This window comes from Dermacentor variabilis, unplaced genomic scaffold (genome assembly GCF_050947875.1).
Source record: "Dermacentor variabilis isolate Ectoservices unplaced genomic scaffold, ASM5094787v1 scaffold_17, whole genome shotgun sequence".
Classification (NCBI taxonomy): domain Eukaryota; kingdom Metazoa; phylum Arthropoda; class Arachnida; order Ixodida; family Ixodidae; genus Dermacentor; species Dermacentor variabilis.
In genome coordinates, this window is record NW_027460335.1 from 5281703 (window position 1) to 5307923 (window position 26221).

The following is a 26221-nucleotide window of genomic DNA, read 5'->3' on the forward strand; positions in this document are numbered from 1 at the left end:
ATGTACCGCTTCATTTAGAGCTGCAAAGCCATAAAATTAAACAATGCGGACATTATGCTTTCAGTACTTTCGATATCGGAATCAGTGCCAGAGTTTATCTATTGTTGACATTGCAATAATTTTTTAGTTGCCCCTTAAGGTACAGAGGTCACCGTGAACGAAGTCAATATAGCATCATCAAGTCACTGGTCAATATTAGAAGTTAGCATATGTCATCTAAAAATACGTGTTTTAGAAATATTGTTATCAAGTCCTAAAATAGTGAATTTACCGCAAATCGGCTATTCTTGTGTTCCCAGTATATATTAGGCAATCGTTCTTAGTCTAAATAACTGTCAGCGCGTCATTTGCAGAAAACAAAAAAGGAAAACAACAGACACTCGCGTAGTAGATGACTTACCAAAATAGCTGCGAACGAAAACGCAAACCCGCCTAAAAGCCTGCTGCACTAAAGTCCAACAAAGAAAAACATAGTTCACTCTTCTTTATTATTATTTTTTCACTTTCCAGCAACGCGGTGCAACAGATGGCTGGGTTGGAGGAAATACCACTAAAAAAAGTTCCAGAGATATAGCATTCATACAGCAAACTGCAAAGACAGAGAGAGAAGGCGTCTTCGCGCATTATAGTTAATTTTTAAATTTGTTACTATTCACGTTTTTATAGGTCAATCCTTCAAGCTTGAGCTAAACATCGTACTGCCTTGTTATAATCTAGCTGTAGAGGCAAGGAAAGTTGTATCTCGTAAAAAACGCTCATATATACTATTATTGCAATGAAAACAACTGAAGATCTCAGGATCTTTGTTAAATATATTTAGCCCGAGAAATAATAGAGCAGCTGGAATTGGCTCTTCGCGCAAACTGTGGAATCGCGTGATGACATCGTTGGAAATTCTAAAATGCTGCCGTCTTCTGCGGTTACGATCCACAGGATCATAACGCAGCTGGAGCTTTTCTAGGCTAAATGCAAGCGTTTCTTTTTTTGCTACCTGGTTAACTTAGAATCATGTATGCATTAGCCACCGTATCAACTAAGAATTAAAGAACGAATGATATAATTCCGCTTTTATTAACGTAAAGTCCAACTTCAGCTTGATTCAATAAATACACTGGCCGCACTTTTAAATAAATAATACATAACATACCGCACCCAAGGCTTAGGAGGGTATCGCTGTTAATGGAAGCCTTCTGTGATATTCGCGCAAGTGTTCTTTCCCTTCACGTTGCTGCTTTTACTGCCAATTTTTTCACTTCTGTGTATCAACTTCCTGGCTTACAACTTTTTTGGTAAATGACCTTTTTTAAATATTTGACGTAAAAACGGGTAAAATTGTCTCTTGTTCTGTTTGCGCATTCGGGCACATGCCCAGAGACATATTACGGTGGCCCAAGTTGTTGTCTACTGGTTAAGATAGCAGCAGAGAGCGCCCGCAATGTGGCACGAACAAGGCAAGGAATTATTCACGCAAGAAATACTAAAACTAAGCAATTTCTTGATGTACCTGGGAAGAAAAGTGGCTAGAAAACAGGACAGTAGACCAACTATTTCTTTTCAATTTATTTAGACACACATTGCCTGCGATGAAAAAAAAAATTAAGGCAGATGAGCTCTGTCTGACTAGGGTCTCTCCACCCATTCATTACTCATTACCAGTGAGTAAGCGAGGCTTACATTTTCAGGTTTAAAACAATAGCAACAATCACACAAATGTAACGAAACGAGGACCACCTTCCTGTTTGATACTTAAATGGCGCGAAACGTAAAAAAAAAGAAGAAACACATCCGACAGTGCACCACCGTTCATCCTCAACAGAAACGTACTCACGTGAGAAGTAGCCAGCTATATATTTTGCATAAAAGAAAACAGCAACAACTATATTACGTGAACGGCAAATGACACTATACTGTGGAGTAGACAAGGATACACAACATTTACTATCGCAAAACGAGGCACTTCGAATTATTAAATGTAGCAAACAATTAGTAACAACATATGTAGTAGAAGAAAAGAAAGAAATCTTTAATTCAGCTACTTATTGACAGCAAGGGACCAGATATTAAATACATTTTTTCAACGGAGGTCAGAGACAGCCTGTTGAATAACTTTGCAAATATGTATGGTATTGTACAGAAGGTTATGTATTTGGTAGGATAGTGTTTTTGCTGTATATTGTCCTAAATAAAGGCGTTCTAAATCGGTCGTGTCTAAGATCATAGGGAGCATTGCTGGGGTAGCAATCTGCTATACAACTGGCTACGTCATTTACTAGTTCGTTGCGAATAAACAAAGTGTTTTTAGGGTGTAAAGCTATGTAATTGGAAGCAATTTCAGCTTGAAAGAAAACTGCGTTGTGTGATCAATTGGGTGAAGACATTGAATTGCTAGCCTTTCAAGCTTAGTTCTTGAAGTCCCCTATTAGAAGGCTCTAATGGAGATGAGAATCAACTAGTGCGTAGTACAACTGCAGTTTCAGACAGTTCGGTACCAGATTCCTGAGTTTGAGTATAACAGAGATTGACCTAAACATACTGGCTTGTACCTTGATTTGGGGTGTCGAGATCAGATTTTCCTGAAGAAGTAGCGCTATAAATTTAAACACGGGGCCGCGCTCAATGTCACTATCTCAATATCGAACAAAAATATTTTTGTGTTATTCTAACTCTTAAACATTACATATTTCGTTTTCCTGACGTATAATTGTAGCTACTTTGAATCCAAGTGATATGTAAGAGAATACAACCATTTGTTCACTGCCTTGTCTGGATTCTTTAAATGAGCACTGGAAAAATAGAGGCTAGTATCATTCGTATGCAAAACCATAGCTGGAGTTCTCGGCATGTGCACAATATCATTTATGTAGATAATGATAAATGGTCCAGTATAGAACTTTGGGGCACTCCGTAATTAAATGTTTGCAGCTCTGATTTATACCCGTGAAGACACGTTACTTTTACCTGTCTTATAAATAACTACTTATCAGCGGCAGCGCTATACCTCGAATTTCGTTGTGTTGAAGATTTCGAAAAAGTATATTATGCTTTATCAAATCGAGCGCTTTTCGAAAATTAAAAAAAAATCCTGATAGTGTGCTTTTTGATGTGGATATTCTTAGCTATTTTTTATATTTAACGTTGCTATTTCCATAGAATTTTTTCACGGAAGCCAAACTGTTCCCCAAGAAGCATTTCACGTTCGTCAAGAAAATTTGTTAGCCTTGCTTTTATTACGTACTTGAGGTCATTGGTAGCACCACCAAAAAAGGCAAGAGTACTATCCCCGCTATTTTCATACTAACCGGAATAATGCATGTAGATAAAGCTCCATTGCAAATATGCTGTAATGTTGCTGACAAACGATGAATAACAAATATAACTTTAATATCGGCTTTAATATAACTATTATTAGCCGCGGTGTATCTTGTTTAACGTGGTAAGTAAAGAAATGATTCGAATTCAATGTAAGGAGACAAGAATATAAAATTAATATAAACAGAGGACATATATTTCTCTTAATTTAGTTCAAAGCTACAGGACGAATGTGCGCCTGCAGTTAAAAATAGGAATTAAATTTATCGTACAAAACTCATTGCGGCATTCAGCACCATCAACGGTAAGGGTACCAGGGAAGCTATTCTGCTGTGGTCCTGTAAGCGAGCCTTCTGAGCTGCATTTTTTTAAAATCACAAATAGCAATAAACTAAGTTTTCCGAACATTTAGTTCGAGCTTTCTGGAGATCAGTGCTTAACCTGTTTCCCATTTGTTTGTATTCATCTAGCAGGGCTAGATAATTCAAGCTTATGATACAGGCGATCGCATGCTTTGATTCCTTTGAAACAACTTTATTGCAACCCATGATATTGTAGAATGTTTGGGCTTACTTGCTTTGCGCAAATGAAAAGCGTCTTCACAGCAGGACTTAACTTTTTCCTAAAAACATGTAATATTAGCTGCTTGGGTTTTCTTCCTTACAGAAATCAGTGCAGTTAAAAAGCAACAGAATTCATGAAAATTAGGGGGAGGGGTAAATGATTGTGACTTGAGGTTATATGCCCGATCTTGATGTTAGATAGGTCCGCAACATACCACAACTTCCACAAAGTTAGGTAACCAGTCTGCACTTCTAATGGACACTGTGACAACGTCCCTCGTTATTGATCGGGTGGTGCAGGAACCATTTTTGGGTATATAAATTTGTAGAGCCAGATTACCGCTACAATAAAAGAAACGCCATTGAGGAGTTGCACTGCACGCAATAGCTAGGGCAATCTTACTATCGGTGTCTCAAAATGTTCACGTTTAAAGAATATTACCCTAACGAAGCTACTGATATTCTCACGTTGTAGCGACAGCGAAGAACGACGCATTGTCAAAAACGGTGAGTTATAAATTGAACTCTTTGTGGCGCGAACTTGTGCCCAGCGATACAAGTAGCACTCAAGCACAATAATAGCGCGAGCAGTGTCGATGGTCGTCGAAATCTGATCTGCGGGCCAAGTGCGTCGGAGTTTATACATGACTCGTTGAACGTTTGCCCGGAATCGCTGGTGCACGCGTGCCTTCCAGAAAGCACCACACATTTCGGGTCGCGCTTACAATATGATTGCACAGAGTTCCACGAGAACATACATGACAGGTAAAATCAGCAATCACATTCGAGCAAGTTCCATGCAGGTGTGTTTTGCGCTGAGCGATAACTTTAAAGGGTCCCTCACCAGGCCCCATAGGAAATTTTGGTTGTACTCTGAACGTTGTTAGGTGTCCTCTAGGGAGCGTTCCGCCGCAAAAAAAATTACATCAATGCATTAATAGCCGAGATAGAAGTATTAGTGCTTGTTCTTACGAATTCTCGTTTCAATTTGTATCGTTGTGCAATATTTATTGATTTGCGCGTTGTAGTAATTTTGAATTATGCACTCCTCCTTTTTTTCTATTACATTTCCTGTACTTTGAAATTGTGCTTGTGAAACAGTGTTTCAATGTGTATCTGCCACTCCCTATGCATTATTTAGATGCTTTACTCATTATGCAATTGTACTTTCTATCACATTTTTTCCGGACATTTTCTTTTTTTTTTACTCCTTCGTCAATCTATTGTGTTTTCTATTTTGTTTGTACCTCTCCCCTCCTGCCTGGGCCTTCTAAGGCCTGCAGTATTCCTAAATAAATAAAATTTCCGTGCCGCGAACCCATGATTTCAGGAAGCGAGTTCCTCTGCATAGCGATACACTCCCTCCACTCGCCCCGTCTATCCTCCCCAAGCGAAATTCCTTCCCTTCGTTCTCCCATACCGGACTTCGGGGATCGCGTATCATTCATTTTTTTCTCCTCGCTTCTTTCTTGCTGCACAGCGCACGAGCTCTTGCGATTGGTTTCGCGCAGCGCACAATTTTGCGCGCTGTGCGCAAGGACGCATGACTAGCGGTAAAATTCAGTGCTACACGAATACTGAGGCAGAACAAGAGGATCGCAGAGCATTATCACGGCGCTGCAACACCGTAGGAAATGGCGTAGTCTCGGTACCTGCGCACCTGACTGTACAACCTTGCGAACACGCAGACAAAGCGGAAGTACACCTCTCTTGCTTTGGTGCGAAGTAAAACAAAAAACACACAGACATTCCGTTTGTGTGTTTTTCATTTTTCTAAACGTCAATTCGTCAATTGAAGCAACAGATCACACAAATAACAGATGGTGCCTTGAATAATTCTCGCAGTCACGGGTTACCACCAGCGACATCACTCTGCGAACCCGAGTACGTAGGCGCAGGGACGCGAGTACGTCGCCGTCCGGGTTGGAGCACAGCGGCTGCTACGAGAAGGGAAAACGGCGTTCAGACTGAAATTTCATACCTTTACGCGGCGCGTAGCTATGTAATTCTTTGCAAAAACGATCGTTGGCGCGCATTGTATGCTCTGCGCTTGTCCGCTCAAAATGGTCAGACTTGGTGAGGGGCCCATTAAGTTAGAAAGGGAAATACAGTCCCCGCAAGAGAAATGAATAAGAACACCTATCAGTATTACGGTGAAGTTTTCAAGACAAAGGTTACGGCTTTGTGCAAACTGAAAAAAATGTTCATAATTGCCCGGACATATATACCCAAAGTATGGCAAACAATTTCTATTTCCATAAGTATATGACGTCCCCGCGTGAAGAAAAAGCTTTTCCTAAACAGCGTTTTCTACAACACTCTCCTCTTTAGCAGAAGTATACTTAACCCCATTTTGTTGCAGCACGAGTGACGTGCACGTTTCTTGGATGCATGCGAGCGTTTTGGCCGAGGTTTAATTCAGTGAGCAGGTGATGCCATCTAGGCAACATCATAATCTCAGTTTTAATTTTTGATATATTAAAGGAAAGAATCCGTTGCAGTGAAGTGTTTCATTTGTCCGTTCCCGTTCCGACGATGCTGCCCGAGCTCCTATCACAGGAAGCGGATTTACTCTATCTTGTTTCACTCCGTCGCGCGGACTGACGGAATCATTTCCCTGTGCTTAAAATTAACGCTTTTTATCCCTTTTTTATTGCTTCAGTCAACGTGCTGTATAGAAAGAAGAGCAGGAGAAAAAAAGGAAAGGTTGGGAGGCCAACTGCACGTGCGTCCAGTTTAGTACCTTACGCGGGGAAGAAGGTTAAGGGAAGAAAATGAAAGAAAGGTGAGGGAGGGAGAGAGGACTACCAATAGGAGCACGTGTGGTTCTCTATTACATCACTCTTAAAATTGGTCACTGAGGCCAGTCGATTTCGTCAACCATAGCAATGCCCATGTCGCTTTGCAAGCCTGCGACGTATCGGGTCATAGTCCAAGAATCTTTGTCTCTAAAAACGATCTGTTATCTAATCCGTTTCACAGCTTCGAACAACGTCGCGTTCGATGTCATAACAATCACAAAAACGCAGCATGTATTTTATCGTCCCTTCACAGTTGCAGGCGTCACAGATGTGACCGACATTCCAATAAAGATTCGGTGGGCTTTCATAAAAGCCACCCCTAACCAGAGATGGTACAGAGAAGTAGCATCACGGCATGAGAACTGCGATGGGATCTCCTGCTTCAATGTAGCATCAAGCCTGCAGAGACTACACTTTGAGACAATGGGGGCATTCCACCAAGTTTGCGTCTCGGTGCGAGGAAAAAGACCGCTCCAAGAGTCTATTCTTCACAAAATAACGGGAACTGTCTGCGTTCTTTTATGGGCTTTGCAGCTGCCGCCATCATCAAAGTCATTCCGGACTTTGCCACAGGGTCCCGGCAGCCGTTGGAGGATGCTTTCATGTCCCTTCGTGATGGTTTAATGAATAACTTCTCTAGTCTCAAACAGCAGCTGTTCATGGGTCTGGCGTCGTAAGGCTGACAGCAGGCTTTGAAAGGCTGTCTTGGAGTGACATTAAAATGTCATACTTTTGGGGGTATACTTGCACAATGTAATTACCAGCAGCGCGTTGGGCAACTAATTCTGTTACTGTAGCGTTTATTATGTGGGTCACTTCCAACATGATCATGAATGATAACCGGGATTACAGCAGCGTCTGTGGAGCTGATGGCTGAGACAGATTCGTTGGCGTATACGTGCTATATTTGTCCACATGTCTCGATTATTATGACAATATCATATGTGATCGAGGCAGTGTTGGATGGCTGATCTTTTTCGGAATTCTTGTAATGGTGAAGTGTACGTTAGGCTGTCGTAGGCACGCCAGGGGTAACATTCGTTTTCCTGATAGTGTAAAGTCCGATGGGAGTAAGCCCTGATGTGTCACAATAAGTTCTGGAAATGTGACTATAAGTTGCACAGGCAAGGCATCGATACTGTGACTAGGGACGCGACAGAGATGTCGAATGTGGACTCTGAAGTTGTCACCTGTGATGTATCTACGAATCAGATGGTCTGTACGCGTCAATATTGTTGCATGAGTTGGGGCAGACCGCGGTAGCCGAAGACACCTGCGCACAGCCTGGCTTTGCTAACTTTAGAGAGAGTGGATATTTGTTTTGCGTGTTTTAGCCAAAACCAGCAAGCTGTACGTTAATTTTCCAGCAAGCTGTAATTTTCATTGTCCCAGTGCTTCAAGTGGTCGATTAATTATCCCTCAAGCTATGATCCGTCAACGTCATGGCTTGCTCTAATAGTAGAGCGATTGCCCTGGAAAGGCACTGGCCCCGGGTTTGGTCCAGCGACAAGAATAATTTTCTTCAACTGTAAACTTTGTTTCTCAGGAACCCGTATTGTTTTCCTTTACATTCATGCAATAGTTGGGTGGCCGACAACTTCCCCCTCGTGAACCTTCTTCCTCATTTGGAGCTGTCGAAGAACTGGTTTGTCACCTTCAGCATAAAGCAACACTACGCCTTCCAGGGCTTCAATCTGCCTTGAGCCCAAGCACCTCGTCCAGCAAACTGTATCTTCAATTCGTACTCATTGTCCGAAAAAATGGCCACAACAATGCACGGTTTGAATAATAGTGCAGCCTTGCGAGTACAACTGGCACAATGAGTGTTAGCGGTAGCTGCAAAACGTTTGGAACGAGATGGATCATGCCGATCCAATGCATTTTGCTCAGGCGTCTAGGCAACCGTAAGCGTCTTTTGCTATTTCTTGGATTGTTCATTGTGCTTATGCAGCTCTGGTGGAATCAAACATGCAATAGGTAAATTTCACGTATACAATTTCCCATATGGAATTTAGTTAAATTTTGACTAAATTTGTTTCAACTTACCTGTAAATGATGGGCCCTTTTTCTTAATATGTTTAAGACTTATTGTACCCAAGCGGCTTTTGATAGACAAAGTGGCCTGGTCTTTGTTCACCCGAAGCGCCGGGCATTTGTTTCATTTTTTTCCACGGCGTTTTGCGTTCTGTTGAAAGCCCCGTGGTATTCAGTCCCAAATTTTTGCTGCGCAATATCTAAAACCCTTTTATAGGCAGGCTTAGTTTACAGTTAGTGCGATAGCGGAACTAGGGAAACTAGCATAACTGTTTCGCAAACAATCTTTGCGGATAAGCGAGCTCTAGTATATAGTGATAGTAAAATGCTTACTTCCAGGATTGCGCATCGTTATGACAACTAATCATGATTCAAGCTTTTCGTCATTGACATCTTGCAAAAAAAAAGAGAGATCATGCTTCTTGATGTCAGGAACCGTCGCTCGACTTGACATCCATATGTTTTGGGCCACGGTGTAAGAAATTTGAAATTCTGCGCTGCTCATTGTCAGTAACAAAATGAATCCGGCTGCAAAAAATGCCCCGGGGCATTCTACAAGGAGGTAGAACCTTTCAGTGTTGTACATCATGACTGCGCAGTCGCCTAGCAGACGAAGACAAATGCGTTCAAAGCCAAACAACCGCTAAACTCCCCTGTCTCAGAGCATTCACGCCATACGTCAAGTTGTTTCACATATTAAATGTGAACGAATACGAGACACACACTGATAGCAAAAAAAAAAAAGTGTATGTTCCCGAATCGTTGATATAGTTTTCCTTCTTAAGGCCCGAAACTGTTCGAAATGACAAGCGCTGTCAAAAATTGTTCCATGTTATGCATATTACTGTGTCGCCGAAGCGGCTTGACGCTAAGCGGGAGCGGTTAGGGGGTATTGTGAAACTTTTGGTAACGAGGAACTTACTCTAGCAGTACTCTTCTATGGCTAGAAAAAATACTTACTTAGCTTCTTAATTACTTACAGCCTGGCTCTGCATGTTAGCATTAGTGAGTTAAAATGTGCACTACCATATTTGTGAATATCAATCCATGTGGGCTTTGTTGATAGACAACAATTTCACTAGCCTTCCGCGTAGACTGCAGCATATAAATATCAGAATCACATAACGCCAGCACCAGACAAATTGCCTGCTCCTGACTTCATCATAGGTAAGTGCTTGTTCGCTTCGGAGTGCAAGTGTGAGCTTTGTTTATACTCATCGTTGCACGTTGAAATTTGTCGTTGACCTCATGATTATATCTTCGGTCAACAATCTCCCATATTACTCGTAAAATAGATCACGTGGTGCGTTCATCAGTCAAAGACGTGGTACTCTTGAGTCCACCTTGAAAACACCCTACAGCAACATAGTTGATAGCTGGGGTAGTGAAGCATTGTTATAAAACCACGGGACCAGAACAGACACAAAGAAGAAAGGGCCCAGCAAGCTCAGGCAGACTGCGCTCGCCAGTCCTCTTCTTTCCCGGTGTCCCGTCTTGTGTTTGGAATAAAATCTCCCACAGAACATTTCTCCCGTGTAGAAACTCATACTATGACTTCCGAACTGCTTGAACACCCACACTGTCTCTGAGACTATTAGGATTTTATGTTGCACTAGTTGTCTCATCCGATGCGTCCATGTGATGACGAGAGCTTCCTTGCATTCTCCAGGGAGGCTAATTTGCGCTTGCGGAATGCCTTTCACTCTGGCAACATGGTGTGAGGCAGCCAAGCCAGCGCCCAGAGCCAAGGTTATCGTGAATTCTGATCAAGCGACTCCCTTCTGAAAGAAAAGAAATATGACACGAATAACGTCACCACCCGCCGCGCCATTTAAAGATGGATTGGCCAATTCGTCGAATAGAGAGGCACCAACAATGTGCCCAGTCAATTTGGTGGGCTCTTAAGGCTATTCGACAGCTTTATGTCAACTATTCGGCAGCTTTTTGGCAACTGTGTACTACATGTAAAATTATGTAACTACGTGCGCCTCTTTTTCGTCATATTCCAGACTCCGTGTTTATTGCCCTCAGAAATCCGAACGTTGGTCTCAGCCGTGAAGTTCAAATCAAATCAAATCAATCTTTATTTTTCAGTAAAAGAAACAGAAACTGGATGGTCTTTTTGGGCTAAAAGCTACCAGAGTAGCTTGACGGGGCCCAAAAGACCTTACATGTCAACATCAACTTGGCACACGATCAAATACTGTAGTAGATACATACATATATGTGAGGCAAAAGAACATAATAGTCATGACTGCATTATAAGTAATTATGTCATAGTGCACCGTAGTATTGACAGCAAATGGATATAGTTCGAAGACTGACTCAGATTTCAACATTTGGTGGCAGCTTCAGGGACTCCAAATGAAAACAAGGTGCACAAATATTGGGTGTAGGTGAGACAGCAATGCGGGCGAATAACCTACGTCTCGATCTAATCGAAGATCGCTTGGCAGCGGTGCAGGCCTCTTAGCAGTGGTAGTGAAATAATTTTTCTTTTAGGCTGAAATAAATGGTGAGGGCATGAAGGCATTTTGTTAGGGAGGGATACAAGCGGGTGGTATGTAGCTGATTCTGTATGAGAAAAGAGACCTGTTTTTTCATGGCCGCTAATACCACTTTAGGGAACTGAGATCCTCAAGGGAGCTGAACGGGCGCAGTGTAGAACAGAAGCAAGCAAATTTGGACAACACAATCGTGGTCACACTGAATCCCTCTGTTTTCTGCTCAGGACACCTGCCAAACATTTATGTACAGTAAGGACTTTTTCTGGGAGTAAAATATTTCAGACGGTCCCAAACTATAACAGTTCCCATTTGTCTTCATTATTTTCTATTCTTTCGCTTAACATCCCTTGCATTCGCTCTTGGTGCCGGCGGACCGCTTTACTTGAAGAAAAGCATGCTTGGTACGATGCAAGGAATTGTGGAGAGTTATCTCGTTTGTGTGAACTTTAAAAGCGCAGTGAAAGACAACACCTTCATCAGAGTTGATTTTTTGCGTGGAGTAACAAATCAGTTCAACCTTATATTTTATTACCATTGTCATGACCCTTCCGCGCAGATTCCACTGCAAAATCGTGCAAGAATACAGTGGCTTTGCTAAAGACAGAACTGCCCGTTCCGAAGCACGAACAATAGGCTTTAAAGCGGGCTTAACCAAACATAACAGGAGTTCTCGCTTATTTGTTTCAGAAGGGAGGTGAGGCAGAGACATGGGACTAATGTAGAGGTGACTAAACCCTCTCTCGCACCTTTTAAAGGTGCTTCTGTCGCTGTGAGTTTAACCTTTGGTGACCACATCGGTAATCGCGGTGCTTGATCGCAGCTTCATACAAAATCAAATTCCAGTTTTCCGATGCTGATACTTGGGTCGTGTGGACTAGGTTAAACGAAAGTCTCTACTGGCGTCGTGTATGCTGCGTCCCCTCCTTAAGATACAGGCTCTGTCGCAGGCAAGGATGAACAAATTCTGCTCTCCATGGTCATTTTTATTTTGCAATTTTTTTATTTATTATGCTCACAGGCAGAAGGCATGAAAAAGTGGAGGGGTTACAACTAAAACATAAAAAAACATTAGCGAAAGTACAGTGAAATAAAAAAAATAGGGCACAAAGGCTAATTTAGCTTTTTTTCACAATATAAAAAAATAAGTTGTAGCAAAAAGTCGCGGTTTCGCCCGAAAGGCGAAGCACCAATTGCGATAGCCAATTAGTGTATCGCTGTGCGAAGTAAGGATGGGTGCTTTAGCAGCCGTATATAAACTTGTGAACGTACGCTTACCAACTAATTTAACAATGCTAGAATGTGTAAGAGTGACTGAACAATGACGCAGGGACTGAACATACACACAGACATAGCGCTGTCTTTGTCGGTCCGCTTCTTTCTACGTCCTTGTTCAGTCACGCTTACACATTCTATCATAGATTCAAACCAACAAGCCTACGAACGCGTTTTAACTAAATTGACAAACATGGTGCCACGCGCGTACAAGTAAACATGTACACACCTCGCTCGATGAGGGCGGAAATTTGCAGTCGAAACGCTGGAGTGAGGAATCGCGGCAGCAGCGAGCGAATTGACCTTCGTGCATCCCTCGCTTCAACGCGAACAGAATGTCGAAAGCACAGCGCATACGAAGCTACCGGCACTACACGCACTCTGCAAACATCGCAGATCGCTTTGAAGGTGAGGCCCGTGCGGACGCGCACTTTGGCCACGTCGCAGATGATAGTGATCTAAAGAAACGAAAGACGCTTATCACTTTCAAGACACATAAGCGCCGGTAACGTGTCCCTACGGCGTCCGCCAAAGGCGTCTACTACGGCGTCAGCGATACGGCAGGCTAACGCCGTAGAAGACGCGGCGGTTGTTTCCACTCTCTTCGGAGCGGTCGGCGAGGAGAACATCGAGGCACCCTAGCAGCCGCAGGAGAAGAACGCCCCTCCTCCCTAGCCAGACCTCCCTGCCTCGTGCGCGACAAGAGGGGGCACGCTTTCCAGCCGCGTTGCTCGCTCGCGCACGCCAGATTGAACCGCGTTCGCCGGCTCACCCACGCATGCTTTCACTCCCACATACAGCATACGGTACGCGGCGACTGTTTTACCACCCTTGGGCTTTATACGAAATCTCACGGCGACGGTGACGCCGACCGCAGTAATGCGCCTGGAGTATCCATATAAGAATTATCGCAATAAAAGTACACGCTATATAGATTTGCAGTTGGTTATCTTAGAAAAGAAATAACACCTTTTACTATACAATGCTGGCTAAAGCTACTCGAAGCAATCAGTTATCATTCAGAGGTACTTCTTCAGAAATTTTAAATTTCATCGCTCCATTTGTTCTTTTTCATGCAAAAGCATCAAATGGCTCGTTGAGCGACAAAAGCCGGCGTCTGTAGCAGAGAAACGACTCCTCGATTCCAATTGGCTGCGACGCCACGTCAGGTGCGCGCCTCGACGGAGTGGAGCAGGTGAAATGGTGTACCTGCTGCGGCGCCGGCGCGCCCCGTCCTGTGCGAACGGAGAGGGCATCGCCGAGATTCCACCTCAGCCTCGCTCTCGCAAGCCAGTGTTATCCGCACGTTCCTTTGTCCTCGCAAACTCTCGCCTGCATTCTAATTTCGCTTCTGTAATCGCTATCAAGAAAGTAGTGTATAAAGAAACACAATAAATTCGAAAGGAAAAACTTTGGTTTCAAAACTACCACCCTGTGCTCAGAGGCCGAGTGCCTACGCCCTTGGCTAAATCGGCGCCTCCTTGATATCATGCCTGTGCCCTGTGCTTCCTGGCGAAATTCTACATGGGCCGAAATTTCCATTGCCAACCTCGGCGTGACGAACGTGGTGAAATCAAAATCCCCGCGGCTTACTCTGGAGCGTCCCCATTAGACTCATTGGCAGTCGGGCAAAGTAGCATGACGTCACGGATTGAAGTGCTATCGAAGTGCCTTGTGCTATCTGGGAGGCATTGGCCAAGCGTCTCAAGCGCTCGCTTGCCCACGAGGAATTCATAACTGAAAGGAAGATCAGTGCCTTTCAATTGGACGTTATTGCTTTCGCATTCACAACTCATAAGAAGTGCTTAGGTTGGATCGGATTTTAACCTTTTGATCATGAACCAACTGGCTCAGCTTAGAACTGTTTAGCCAGAAAATGGCTCACGCCTAAGCAATAACAATGGTAGAAGGTTTCAAGAAGCTCTCGTAGTCAGCAGTAAGTGATCTCTTATGGCTGTTTAAAGCTTAGATAAGAGACACATGTAATGAGTTCAAGCACAAGATTCCACCCAATAACCCCATGTTAGCGAACGATTTTGGCTGAAGGCAATGGTACCTGCATTCCTGCGCCCGATCTAAAGAGAGCGTGCATTACCTAAAAAAATTTACGCTCTCAATATTTAGTGTGGGGACAAGCACAGATAGCCAGTTGGAAATAGTTAATAAGGAAGTGCTCGTAATTGACGTTTTCTAGACTACTTGAGACACTGCCAAAGAAAAAAAAAAAGCTGCGGACGGTGGCTTCCTCTTGTAAATAAAAGGAATTGCTTTCCTGTAAAAAAAAATCCGCCAACATGTGATTCGCTGTCTTCATTGCAGGGTGTTTTATTTTTTTAACAGCATGTGTCATAAAAGGTGTGATCGTAGCGAAGGTGACGGTATTGTAGAAGAGTTCCTAGGCGAGGTTGACATACTTTCTGGCTAATCACGTTCCTTTAACTATACTAATGAAAATATTCAGTGTCATTCCACCCTTTGAAGGTCAATGACCATGAAGCTGTGCATGTGGTGATTGACAACAGTAACTTAATATAAGGTTATTCCTATATTCACTGAATAAAGCCACATACGCGTGACTTCATGATTTTCTGCCGTCTTCTATTTTATTTTTTAGCAAGAGTAGGTTAGGAGAGTAACCGACGTATCATACAACAGCAATACATCGACACCAATCGGTATAACCTAACATGAACAGACGTGCAGCACAATGCCGAAGACAAAGATTGGGTGTGGACGTCTGTATGCACACGTCCTTTTTCGGAAACGTTACTACGTCTTTATAATAGCCCCTACAGGGTACTTCGCCGGTTGAGTCGTTTAAATTACGAGGTAATTCGTAAAGGTAAAGTGTGCTTCACACGACGCAGGACTCTCCCAGATGTCGTACACGTAGTACGAATGAAACCTTGCTATGGAAGGCATTGCATAACAGAACGACGAAACTGAGTTCTGTAATTGGCCTCTGCAGGCCTTCCCTATCGGTACGAAGTTTCATCGTGGGGGCGACAAATGCCGCCAGCAGTTATTGAACCAAAAAAAAAAAAAACCCCGCCGCGTCTTGTGTCCTAAAGAGACGTATTACTACACGCACCAGGCAAGGTACCGGAAAGCGATGCTGGGCAGCGCGTGCCGCCATACCACATGATACCACATGCTTCAGGTTCGGCGCCTTGTGCGCGACATCCAGACGACTATATATAAACGTGATCTAGACGAGGTTCACGTTCTCGTGACGCCGGCGGCAAAAAGGACGTCCCACATCCGCCGCCAAGGTCTGTGAGTGGCGGCGCTGGCTAACTCTCCCAGGGTTCGACTAGGACGATCATTACCCAAGAAAGAGGATGGGGAAACCGCGCCGCGGTAGCTCAATTGGTAGAGCATCGCACGCGAACTGCGAAGGTTGTGGGTTCGGTTTCCACCTGCAGCAGGTTGTTTCTTCATCCACTTTAATTTCCGTTATTTTATCGTTGCTTCATTTCGTTTATTAAGCACAAGTAATTTCCCCTATGTTGTCCTTGGTGTCAGTGTTTGTTGGTTTCTTATGATATAACTATATATATATATATATATATATATATATATATATATATATATATATATATATATATATATATGTGTGTGTGTGTGTGTGTGTGTGTGTGTGTGTGTGTGTGTGTGTGTGTGTGTGTGTGTGTGTGTGTGTGTGTGTGTACCTTGGCCTGTAGGCAATGAATGCTGTGCTTTAATAATGGTAACCAACTGCATACCGTGCTGGCTCGCTGAAATTCTTTAGCCCCAGGTTTGTCAATTCACTGCGGCCGCCACTGCTGCATTGTAGGACTGCTTAATGCACAAGCGGCAACCTATTTTGCCGGTGGTTCGCTGCAGCTGTAACATGCCTAAGACGAAAAAAAAACATTTGCCTCATTATAAAGTTATTCAGCCTAAATTGCGATACAAAGTTTTATTTGCCTCTGATAAGGGACTGTGCTGTATGTAGACAGGTTCCTGTGTCCTGCAGTTTGCGGCCTCTAAAGCGAGAAAATTGCATGGTGGGATTTGAACCAGAAAACCCTAACAGTGAAACAATGTCATGTTTAACCCATTAGGCCTCAAGCGCATTTCTTGCACTACATTATCACAACCCTATTATACTTCCTCTAACGTGCAGCTACCGCTTTGAGTGTGAGGCGTCACACAGCGACATGTTTCTTCCCTTGATCTAGAGCGTGCTGGTTTCCCCAATTCTTGCATTTGAGGCACTATTCTTGCAGTTAGCACTATGAGATAATTTATGTCATTTCAGCACCTTAGGAACTGTCTATTTTACACATTGCAATTCCTTAAGAATCGTTGCTCGTCGTTACAGTACAGACATTAAAATGCCCCTTCCGGAGTAAAATAACGACGCCGTCATGTCATCCTTGTCACTGTCTTTCTAAAGCCATCATCATCAATATTGTCATGCTGTCGCTGCCCGATTGTCATCACACAGGCGAGACGAGCAGGATGGTTCACTTAATGATGAGGGTCGCTCTTGGCAACCCCTTCGAAACAGTGCGGCGACAAATACTCGCCCACCTGCTTGAGCTAATCAATTATTATGCGCATGCGTAGCAGTCTAGCATTTTGCCTATCTGTCCTTGATATTTCTCGCCTAATTAAAACCTATTGTCTATATTTTACAGCTACCTATAATTCCAGCGACTCCGGTTATATCAATTTCTTCTTTCTTTCCCCCAATGCACTAAATGTATTTTGCTTATCTGGACTGCTGACTAGTTAACGCTTCGGTTCACTGCGCGGCGAAGTTGCGCCAACTGGTAGCACTCTGCAGAATCGCAAGCTATGCTATAAACATCTAGTTACACACGAAATGCTTCGCGTAACATTGATCCCCAAGGTGCGTGCAATCTTCATAATTTCTTGCATTCAGATTATTAATAAGAATGATGTTTTCAAAACCGAAGTCATTCTTTATCGAGCTACTAATGTGTAATATATAACTGAAGATAGAGAAATAAGTTCCAGAGCAGAAAGCTGTAAGGGGACCTCCTGTCAGGTAGCAGAAAAATTAACATTATTAGGCTGCGTGGTAGAAATAACATTAAAAATAAATAATGAACGAAAAAAGTGAACCATGTGAAAGAATATCGTTCACACAGATATAATACAAAATATTACCAACAAAGCAAACTTTGGGAGCGGCGGCACCACAACGACAATGTCGTTTAGACACGTTTGGATTGCCTTACAGATGCTGCCGCTAATCGCCAGTGCCGTATCAACCAGCAACGACAGTCCACTTCAGTCCGATTCATCATGGCTTCAAGGAGGCGATGGTGACGTTCTCGGGATGAGCCAATGGAACCTTCCAGGCGGGAGCACGTCATCGACCGGCACCGAGCATATAAGGCACAACCCGTACATGACTGCCTTCAGTGGGAGCGGCGGCACCACAACGACAATGTCGTTTAGACACGTTTGGATTGCCTTGCAGGTTCGTTACTACTCCTATGTTTCGCAGTTACGATCAAACTGTTTGTACCTTGTTGTGCTGCGCCTCCCAGTGAAGTGGCGTGATGTTTTGCACGTGCTATGGTCGCACCTGGAACTCCTTTTGGCCGGGGACATAGAAAGCAACCCGGGTCCTCCTATTGAAGAAATGCTTGAAAAAATCTTGGAAAAACAAACGCTACTAGAAGCCCGGCTGACGCATGTTGAAGGGAAGCTTGATTTATTTGCCGAGCAAGGTGTGAAATTGGCAAATATCGAGGCTGCTGTTAAAACTCTCGAAAGCACTGTTCAGCGTCAACAACAAAAAATTTGAGATATTGAAGACAGAGCCTGGCGTAACAATCTGATTGTGTTTGGTGTAAAGGAAAGTGTTAACGAGACGCGAGAAGACTTAGAACATAAGGTCATCAGGGACATATTTTTCACACGGCTTGGTGTCAAACCGACGTCTGTCGAAAGAATTCACAGACTTGGTAAAAGAAAAGATGACCGTGATCGACCCGTTATTTTACGCTTGTACGACTACAATGAAAAAAAAACAGCTATCTTCAAAAACTGTAAGAAACTCAAAGGCACGAGGATAAGCATCGCTGACGACTACTCGTACAAAACGCTTCAAAAAAGAAAGTTGCTCTGGCAGTCGGCTAAAACTGATAAAAATGAAGGATCTAAGGTAAGGCTTGTTCATGACAAGCTTTTCATTAACTACATCCTCTACACATGGGACGCCCAGTCTAACTGTAGGGTGAGGATGCGCAGTAACCCCGAAGCCGGCCCCCGTGGCCAAGACTGACAAAGAAAGGAACATGAACTCAGGCTGATAAACGTAAATGCTCGCAGCATTGTGAAAGAGGTTGACGAACTTGAATGCGTGTCGCTATTAGATGATCCACATATATTAGCAATAACTGAAACGTGGCTGCATGAGGGTATCGCGGACGATGAAGTTTTTCCCGGCGCATATAACGTCCTGCGTACAGATAGGGCGTCGAGAGGCGGGGGCGTTGCACTGTTAGTTAAAAAATCACTTAGATATGTAGTTCTGCCATAAATTTATGTGCATGAAAGCGTATGGTGTAAGTTCTTTTTTTCACCATTTTGCGTTGGCGATCGGTGTAATTTATAGACCCCCGGGAAGCCTTATTGAGTTCGTTGAGAAGATTGATCAGCATTTAACAACAATAACTACAGATAGAAGTAAAGTTATTTTGATGGTTGATTTCAACTTACCGGGAGTAAATTGGGATGCAAGAATCCCTGGGACACTTGAGAGGCCACGTGCGGAACTTATGCTGGAAGTCATGGTGAAACATGGCTTGGTTAGAGTGGTCGAGAAACCTACGCGATTTCAAGGAAATTCCAGCGCCCTTTTAGACCTCTTATTCGTATCGGAGAGTATATTTGAATATAATACTGAAGTGGGGGGTGGAAGGAATCTCGGGCCATAAGGTGGTTTGTAGCCACTCTAAAGAATATAAAATGTTTAAATAAAAACCGGATAGCTCATGTCTATAATTTTAACCGAGCCGATGATACGGCGGTCTTAGATTATTTAGAATTGGCTTTAGACCGTATGCCGGAAGAAAATGATGTAGATAAATTATGGAGGTATTTTACAGAAGTGGTGACCTGTTTATCATCTCTCTATGTCCCAAAAAGAGCTACGCGTTTACATAAAAGCAATCCATGGGTTTCTCGTGAGTTAATACATTGAAAACGTCAGCTACGTCGTGCGCGGCAACGAAAACCGAAAAATCCCGAGAGAATATCGGCCCTTAGCACTCAAGTTCGTCAGAAATTAAGAGCGTCTAAAACGTCGTTTTTTGCTACAACAATGACTAATTACCTTAAAACATCACCTCAAAAATTTTGACGTTACGTTGCCCGATCAAAGCCTTCAATCAATGAAATACTTGTAAATTATACCGTGTGCAACAATCCGCAAATTATTGCCCAAGAATTCAACACTTTTTTCGGTTCTGTATTCAGCCGAAGAGATGAGAGTGCTGCAATAGATTTAGAATGCGAGGGCCTTACTAATGATAGCATTTTTATCTCTAAAGAAGGTATAGTCGACATGTTGCTAAAATTGGACGTAGAAAAGTCTCCTGGTCCTGACAAAATACCGAATGAGTATTTAAAGCGATACTGTGAATGGATTGCATGCTTCTTGGTTAAAATCTTTTCTCTGTCATTAATAAATGGTGCATTACCAAGTCAATGGTTATTAGCGAGGATTGTGCCTGTTTATAAGGCTGGAGACAGGCTAGACATTAGGAACTACCGTCCAATTTCCATAACCTATACGGCTTGCAAAATCTTAGACCATATAATTAGTAAACAGTTAGTAGAATATATTGAAAACAATAACATCTTTTACAACAAACAACATGGTTTTCGAAGGCGTCTGTCAACTGTCACGCAATTATTTGAAACGATACACAGTTTTGCAGAAGCCCTTAATTGTCGCGAACAAGTTGATGTCATCGCTCTGGATTTATCAAAGGCATTTGATAGGGTTAGCCATAGCAAGCTAATTGAAAAGCTTTATGTGTATAATGTAAATTCAAAAATTATTAAGTTGATTCAGGCCTACTTACACAACAGACAACAGTTTGTTGAAATAGATGGCGAGTGCTCCTCTTTCCTTCCTGTATCATCAGGTGTACCTCAGGGCTCGGTCTTGGGTCCAATTTTGTTCCTACTGTATATTAATGATATAGCAACTGATGTACATCCTATGATTGAAGTGCGGTTGTTTGCCGATGACTGCCTCTTGTTTTGTCGCGTTAAACGTGTTTCTGAGCAAGAACGACTAAATGATGCTTTATGTCGAATTTATAACTGGTGTGAAAAATGGCATATGCAAATCAATTTTGATAAATCTGTTTGCATGACAGTTACGAATAAGAAAACTCCGTTGATGTTTTCGTATGCTGTAAATAATAATGTCATTAAGTGTTCCACAAAGCTGAAATATCTTGGCGCAACTATCACTAGTAACCTCAACTGGAATGAACACGTCGAAAACATATGTGGATCAGCCCAGCGGAAGCTTGGTTTGTTACGGCGTAAATTGAGAGATGCTGCAACAGATATTAAACTTAAGGCATACACTACCATTGTTAGACCAAATTTAGAGTATGCTTGCATAATTTGGGACCCTCATCAACAATACATAACAGATAAATTAGAGTGCATTCAGCGAATGGCGGTTAGGTTTATTTTTTCTGATTACGACAAAACGCACTCAGTAACCTCCATGCTCGCCAGGGCTGGTCTCATTACGTTGGCTGTGCGCAGGAAAATCGCGCGCCTTAAGTTTTTATATCAACTCTATCACAATAAGCTGAACCTGAATTTTAGTTTGTATTTGAAGCCTCCTGGAAGGGTTTCACCACGAACTAACCACAATCACGCTATAATGCCTTATGTGCCAAGAGTTGATGTCTTTAAGCACTCTTTCATTGTCAAGACAATTGTTGAGTGGAATAACTTGAATTCTTGTGTGTTTCCGAGCAATAACAGGGTTGACTGTGTTGAAGAAAACTTCACTGCGTTCTTTGCGCGAACTTTGTGCTCTGTATTCCCACCCTGTAACAGCCCGGCAGGGCTCACCAGTATTGGAAATAAAATAAATAAATAAAATAAGTGTCTTAAGAGTTATCTCTCACGTAGACCGGCACGTGTACCCGACTGACACGTGGTGATACCATTCCAGAGCTCGCGCAGAAGAGGTCAGTGCTCCCTTCAGTTTATTGTCGGCGTTCGTGTTGTCCACTTCTCTACTCTTGTGTCTTGTCTGCACGCCTCACCTTTTTTGCATAATAGATAACGTAATTCCAGTTCGCGAACTGGATTGTTCAGAAAGGCTGCCATTAATTTCAAGACAAGTCGAAACACGTATTCACATAGTCAAGAATATCAGTAATTACCTTTCCAATTAATTGATTTACGGCACTATTAGATTAACGAGCTTTAGTCGATAAGCTCAAAAGGCGTATCCACTTGTAATGAATTTCCAGTATAACACCAGTTTGCAGATAAGCGTCGTCACAATCGCCCTAAAAATTCACTGCTGTTCCAGTTACTTTTTAAGCAAACTCTTGTTTTTTTTCTTGGGGGGGGGGGGGGGGGCTGAAGTACAGAAGTAACTGGAACACCCATGCTTTTCTGCAACACTCGAAACAGGTGGCACTCTGGAGAATAAATTCAAGTGAAAAATTCTTGCAAGCTCACTGCCTACAAGTCGTAAATTACAATCTGCCGTAAAGTAAATATTTCAAAGTTAATTAGCGAATTCTTGTAAATTAGTTGAATATGTGTTTCGATTTCACGGGCTACTCGCGTCCGATTCTTTCAATAATCCACCTGAATAACAAGAATTATGCTACCTGCCAAAGAAAAGGTTTAAAAATTCCGAGTCACTTAAAAGTATCACCCTGCAGTGTATAATATTATAGCCAAGTGCACGATGTTGCGATGAGGGAGCTTCACTGAAAAGCTTCTTACTTTTGCGTCGTTTTATTTATGGCCTGTCTGTAGATAGGATTTCTTCCTTATATCGATCGTCATTGGTAACACTGTAAGCGTGTAATCATGTGCTATCGCTGTAATTTACACTCTTGATAATATAAATAGCATGAGTCATGAAATATTTGCTGCAAGGACGTAAGGAGACTGCTAGGACTCAGAATCAGACCCACAGCGTCTGCTAAAATTATCAGCCAGATACTCGATGCGTGTGAGCATGATGCTCCGCGTAGAAAATGTGTTTAAGATATTCCATCGCAAATAAAACAAAATGTTACATGCTAGGGGGAATTTCATCGGCAGGTGCAAGTCAACCAGCTGGTTTTATAACCAACATAGCTTTTATTATGTCGCTCGCATTCAGAAAATTTTGCTTTTTGTGTATAGAAGAAAATTTTGCGTACAGAAGAAAATGTGCAACGGTAATACAAACATCCATATTATTCACCACTCTTTCGGCGATATCATTATTCAGACAAACAAAGCTGTCACAGCGTTAAAGGCATGGTGGGGCATTAAAGACAATATTTACATAAAAGACATAAATGAATGCTTAAGTGTTATTATTTCTTGTTCACACGTTTGAAACAAAAACAGGAAACGGCAGTCTTTTTAATACAGTTTAGAAAATGACTTACTTTCATTAATAAGGCGAGGTGGTTCACTGTTGCATTAATAAGTGTTTATTTTTTGAGTCAGAAGGAGCCCTTCACATCCCATTATCATTCTCACACCCTGCCATATCAGCCATCAACTATGTCTAAACTGCGTTTTCTAGGTTGTGGTCACTTCAACACAAAAAACATAATTCACGGCAGTTATGTAGCCCTGGCCATAATGTTCCTGTAACGGACTTTTTGTTTAGTATACCTTATCATTTACAATTTAAATATGTAGGAAATGTTGTTTGCGCACAACTTGAAACGAGGACTAGGAAATAACAGATACAAGTGCACGTGTGTAGTATGTGTGCTTTATGGTTGGAATAATGCTTGCAAAAATTGCAGCGCAGCTAGAGTGCTTTAGATTATTTTTTAGTGGCCGGTGTTCTTTGTGTGTGCGTGTGTGTGCCTGCGTCAAGAACTATCGAAGTATGTAGAAGCAGTGTCGAGGTTTGCTTGAGTTAGGGCTATACAGCCCTTTCAAATGTCTCTTTAGCAAAGAAGATGTGAATTTAGTCTGCAAAGCAAGTGGCCAAAAGCGTTTCTGTCGGAAATTTGCGAGAGCCTCGTTCCAGACAATGAAGTCTGTTCTTTCATCTGAAAGGGCCCTCGCCTTTACGGGCGTAACGGTTATGACGAGGGGGGGGGGGGATTGTAGGTTTTGAGTCTGTTCCTATGAAAGCAGTTACGGAAGCAGAATTTTAATGTTTCTTAAAGCAAATATTATAAAAAGTTATTGATGGTCCGCCCTGGAACTGCGCGTTCGTCAGCCTAATGGAGGTTAGCGTTAATTGTGTGTTTAGACTACACAATTATTTTGTAGTGTAGCACCCTCACGATACTTTTCTCAGTTTGGTCTAACTTTAAGTTTTAAAGGTGTGCGCAAGTGTTGCATTGTTTCCTTAAGAAACCAGATAAAAATTTTCAATATTAAACGTGAAGGTTTTTCGCAGCAGTTCGTAGCTGAATTTTGACCCCACACCTCCTGATAACAGAACGCCTAATGTAGTTTTCTGATTTTGCGTACAATTTCAAAGAAGTTTAGATTCTTTTATATAAATATTGTGCAGTATTGCTCTCTAATATGAGAAATGTGACTCCCCACAATTTTCTCCCCCCAATATTCAGAGTGATGAAACGAACCAAAATAATTTACCGGACCTCTACGTCAATATTTTCCTGGTCCTGCCTTCGCTGCGCACAAGTCGTGGACATCACATCAGGCTACTTTTCGCAGATCTAGAAGAAAAATGATCATATATAATTAAAAATGTGTTCTTTTCTCTCTTTTCGTTAAGAATACAAGTGCACAAGTGTTTTTGCGTTCAGTAACACATCGATCTTCCATATAAATTTTAATTATCCGCCTATTTCTGTGTTAAGCCAATCTTTTTGAGCCATTTGCTACAATTTATAATTATGCGTCTAGAGGTATCAACAGTTCATCATGCAGAAAGTTCGGCACGTTGTCTGATTCAATGTCTAACTTAAACTAACACTTTGAACACGACTGCAGCAATATATTGGTTATATTTCCGAGGTGATTGCCCAACACCCGAATTTATGCGAGCACTGCATCAGAAAGTTCACATATACATCTGTCAACCTTTCCCTGCTAGCAATAATTCATGACTTTCACGGGAAAACTTTGGTATGCTTTGTAACCACTAAACTATTAGGAACATCATGGCTTAAATATATCAAGGATGTAGCCCCCTATATAGAAATAGGTGCTTGTGCATTTTTGACACATTAGCAGTAAAATAACATACGTGATAATTGAATCTGTATAGTAGCGCCTTTATGGCCTTAGCAGCTCATATTGAGACTGGGTGAGATAACTTACATGTGACTTAATACAAAACTTTTACACTACAACATGTGACACTCTTCATTTCAGGCGCACTATGTTTCACGAATGCATCATACATATTAAAGCGCATCTATACCTTAAAGGGACACTAAAGTGAAAAATGATTTCTTCTGCATCAGTAAATTACCGTTATACAACACCAAAAACACTACTCTTACAACAATAAGACGTTCGGTAAGCCAAAAAAAGGGCAAGAACGAAATACGGGTGGCGACGCCTACTTAAGTTCCTGCACCTGGGGGCTGTGACGTCTTGGATTTTGATGGCATCTTCAAGGGGCTACTAATTATATATAGCGGTACAGATTGACTACATTGTGTTCTAAATGAACCAAATATTAAGCATGGCAAGTTTCGGGAACCTTTATTAACCCAACGCGGCCCAAATGTGAAAACATACTTTGGAATCCCTGACGTCACGCTGACGTACCGGCACTGCGGTTTCGGCGTGAAATTCAAATACTGATACTTGGACCTTCATTTTATCATCTAATAATCAAACTATCTTTTTTTTAAATTACTGCCTGCGTGGTTCTCAAACAACGCTTCATTAGTCTAAATTGCATTATTGTTTCGCTTTAGGTCCCATTAAAGTCTGTTTCTGCAGTGCCAGATTGTAGCGCAGGTTAGCCATTTACAAAAATGCTACTTTGATAAAGGCATCTATGCCTCTACTGCAGGTTTCCAGTGGAACCCTATAAGTTCTTAATTCGCTTTGCGTAATCAATACTCCTCCAAACGACGATAATACATTCACATGGCAACCTCTCAACCCTACTATATCACGGGAATATTAGAAGGCTGATAACACTTTGCCGAGAAGAAGCTAAACTTGAAAACGCGAACACGCTTTGAGTTACGCGAGGAGAGAACAAGCACAAATTGACAGGCGCAAGAACGACTGACAGAACTTCTAACGAATAATCATATAGTTAGCGCGAGTACATTATCTTCAAGTGAATGGTAAGTGGAATAAATGAACCTCAGCATGTCGTCTAATGGACCCATCGGTTATCGGGTGCCTAGCCATGCACCAAATGGCTTTCGAGAAAGACCAATCACCATAAATTTCGATTTTCTTGCGACACAATTAGTATACCGTCTGAAAAAGACCAATCAGGAAGCCGTGGGTTGACGGATTTCAGCGCCTTTACATGTCGAGAGCGCGCAAC

The 26221-nt window shown here is 42.3% G+C and overlaps 1 protein-coding gene across 1 annotated transcript in view; it reads left to right on the forward strand.

Annotated features, from left to right (window-relative positions):
- Positions 1–17811: 17811 nt before the first annotated feature.
- LOC142568179 (uncharacterized) overlaps positions 17812–26221 on the forward strand; it is a 49585-nt gene continuing 41175 nt past the window's right edge. The window contains exon 1 of the mRNA XM_075678237.1: positions 17812–17965. Coding sequence (XP_075534352.1) covers positions 17822–17965 — 144 coding nt within the window. The 5' untranslated portion in view covers positions 17812–17821. The remainder of the gene's footprint in view (positions 17966–26221) is intronic.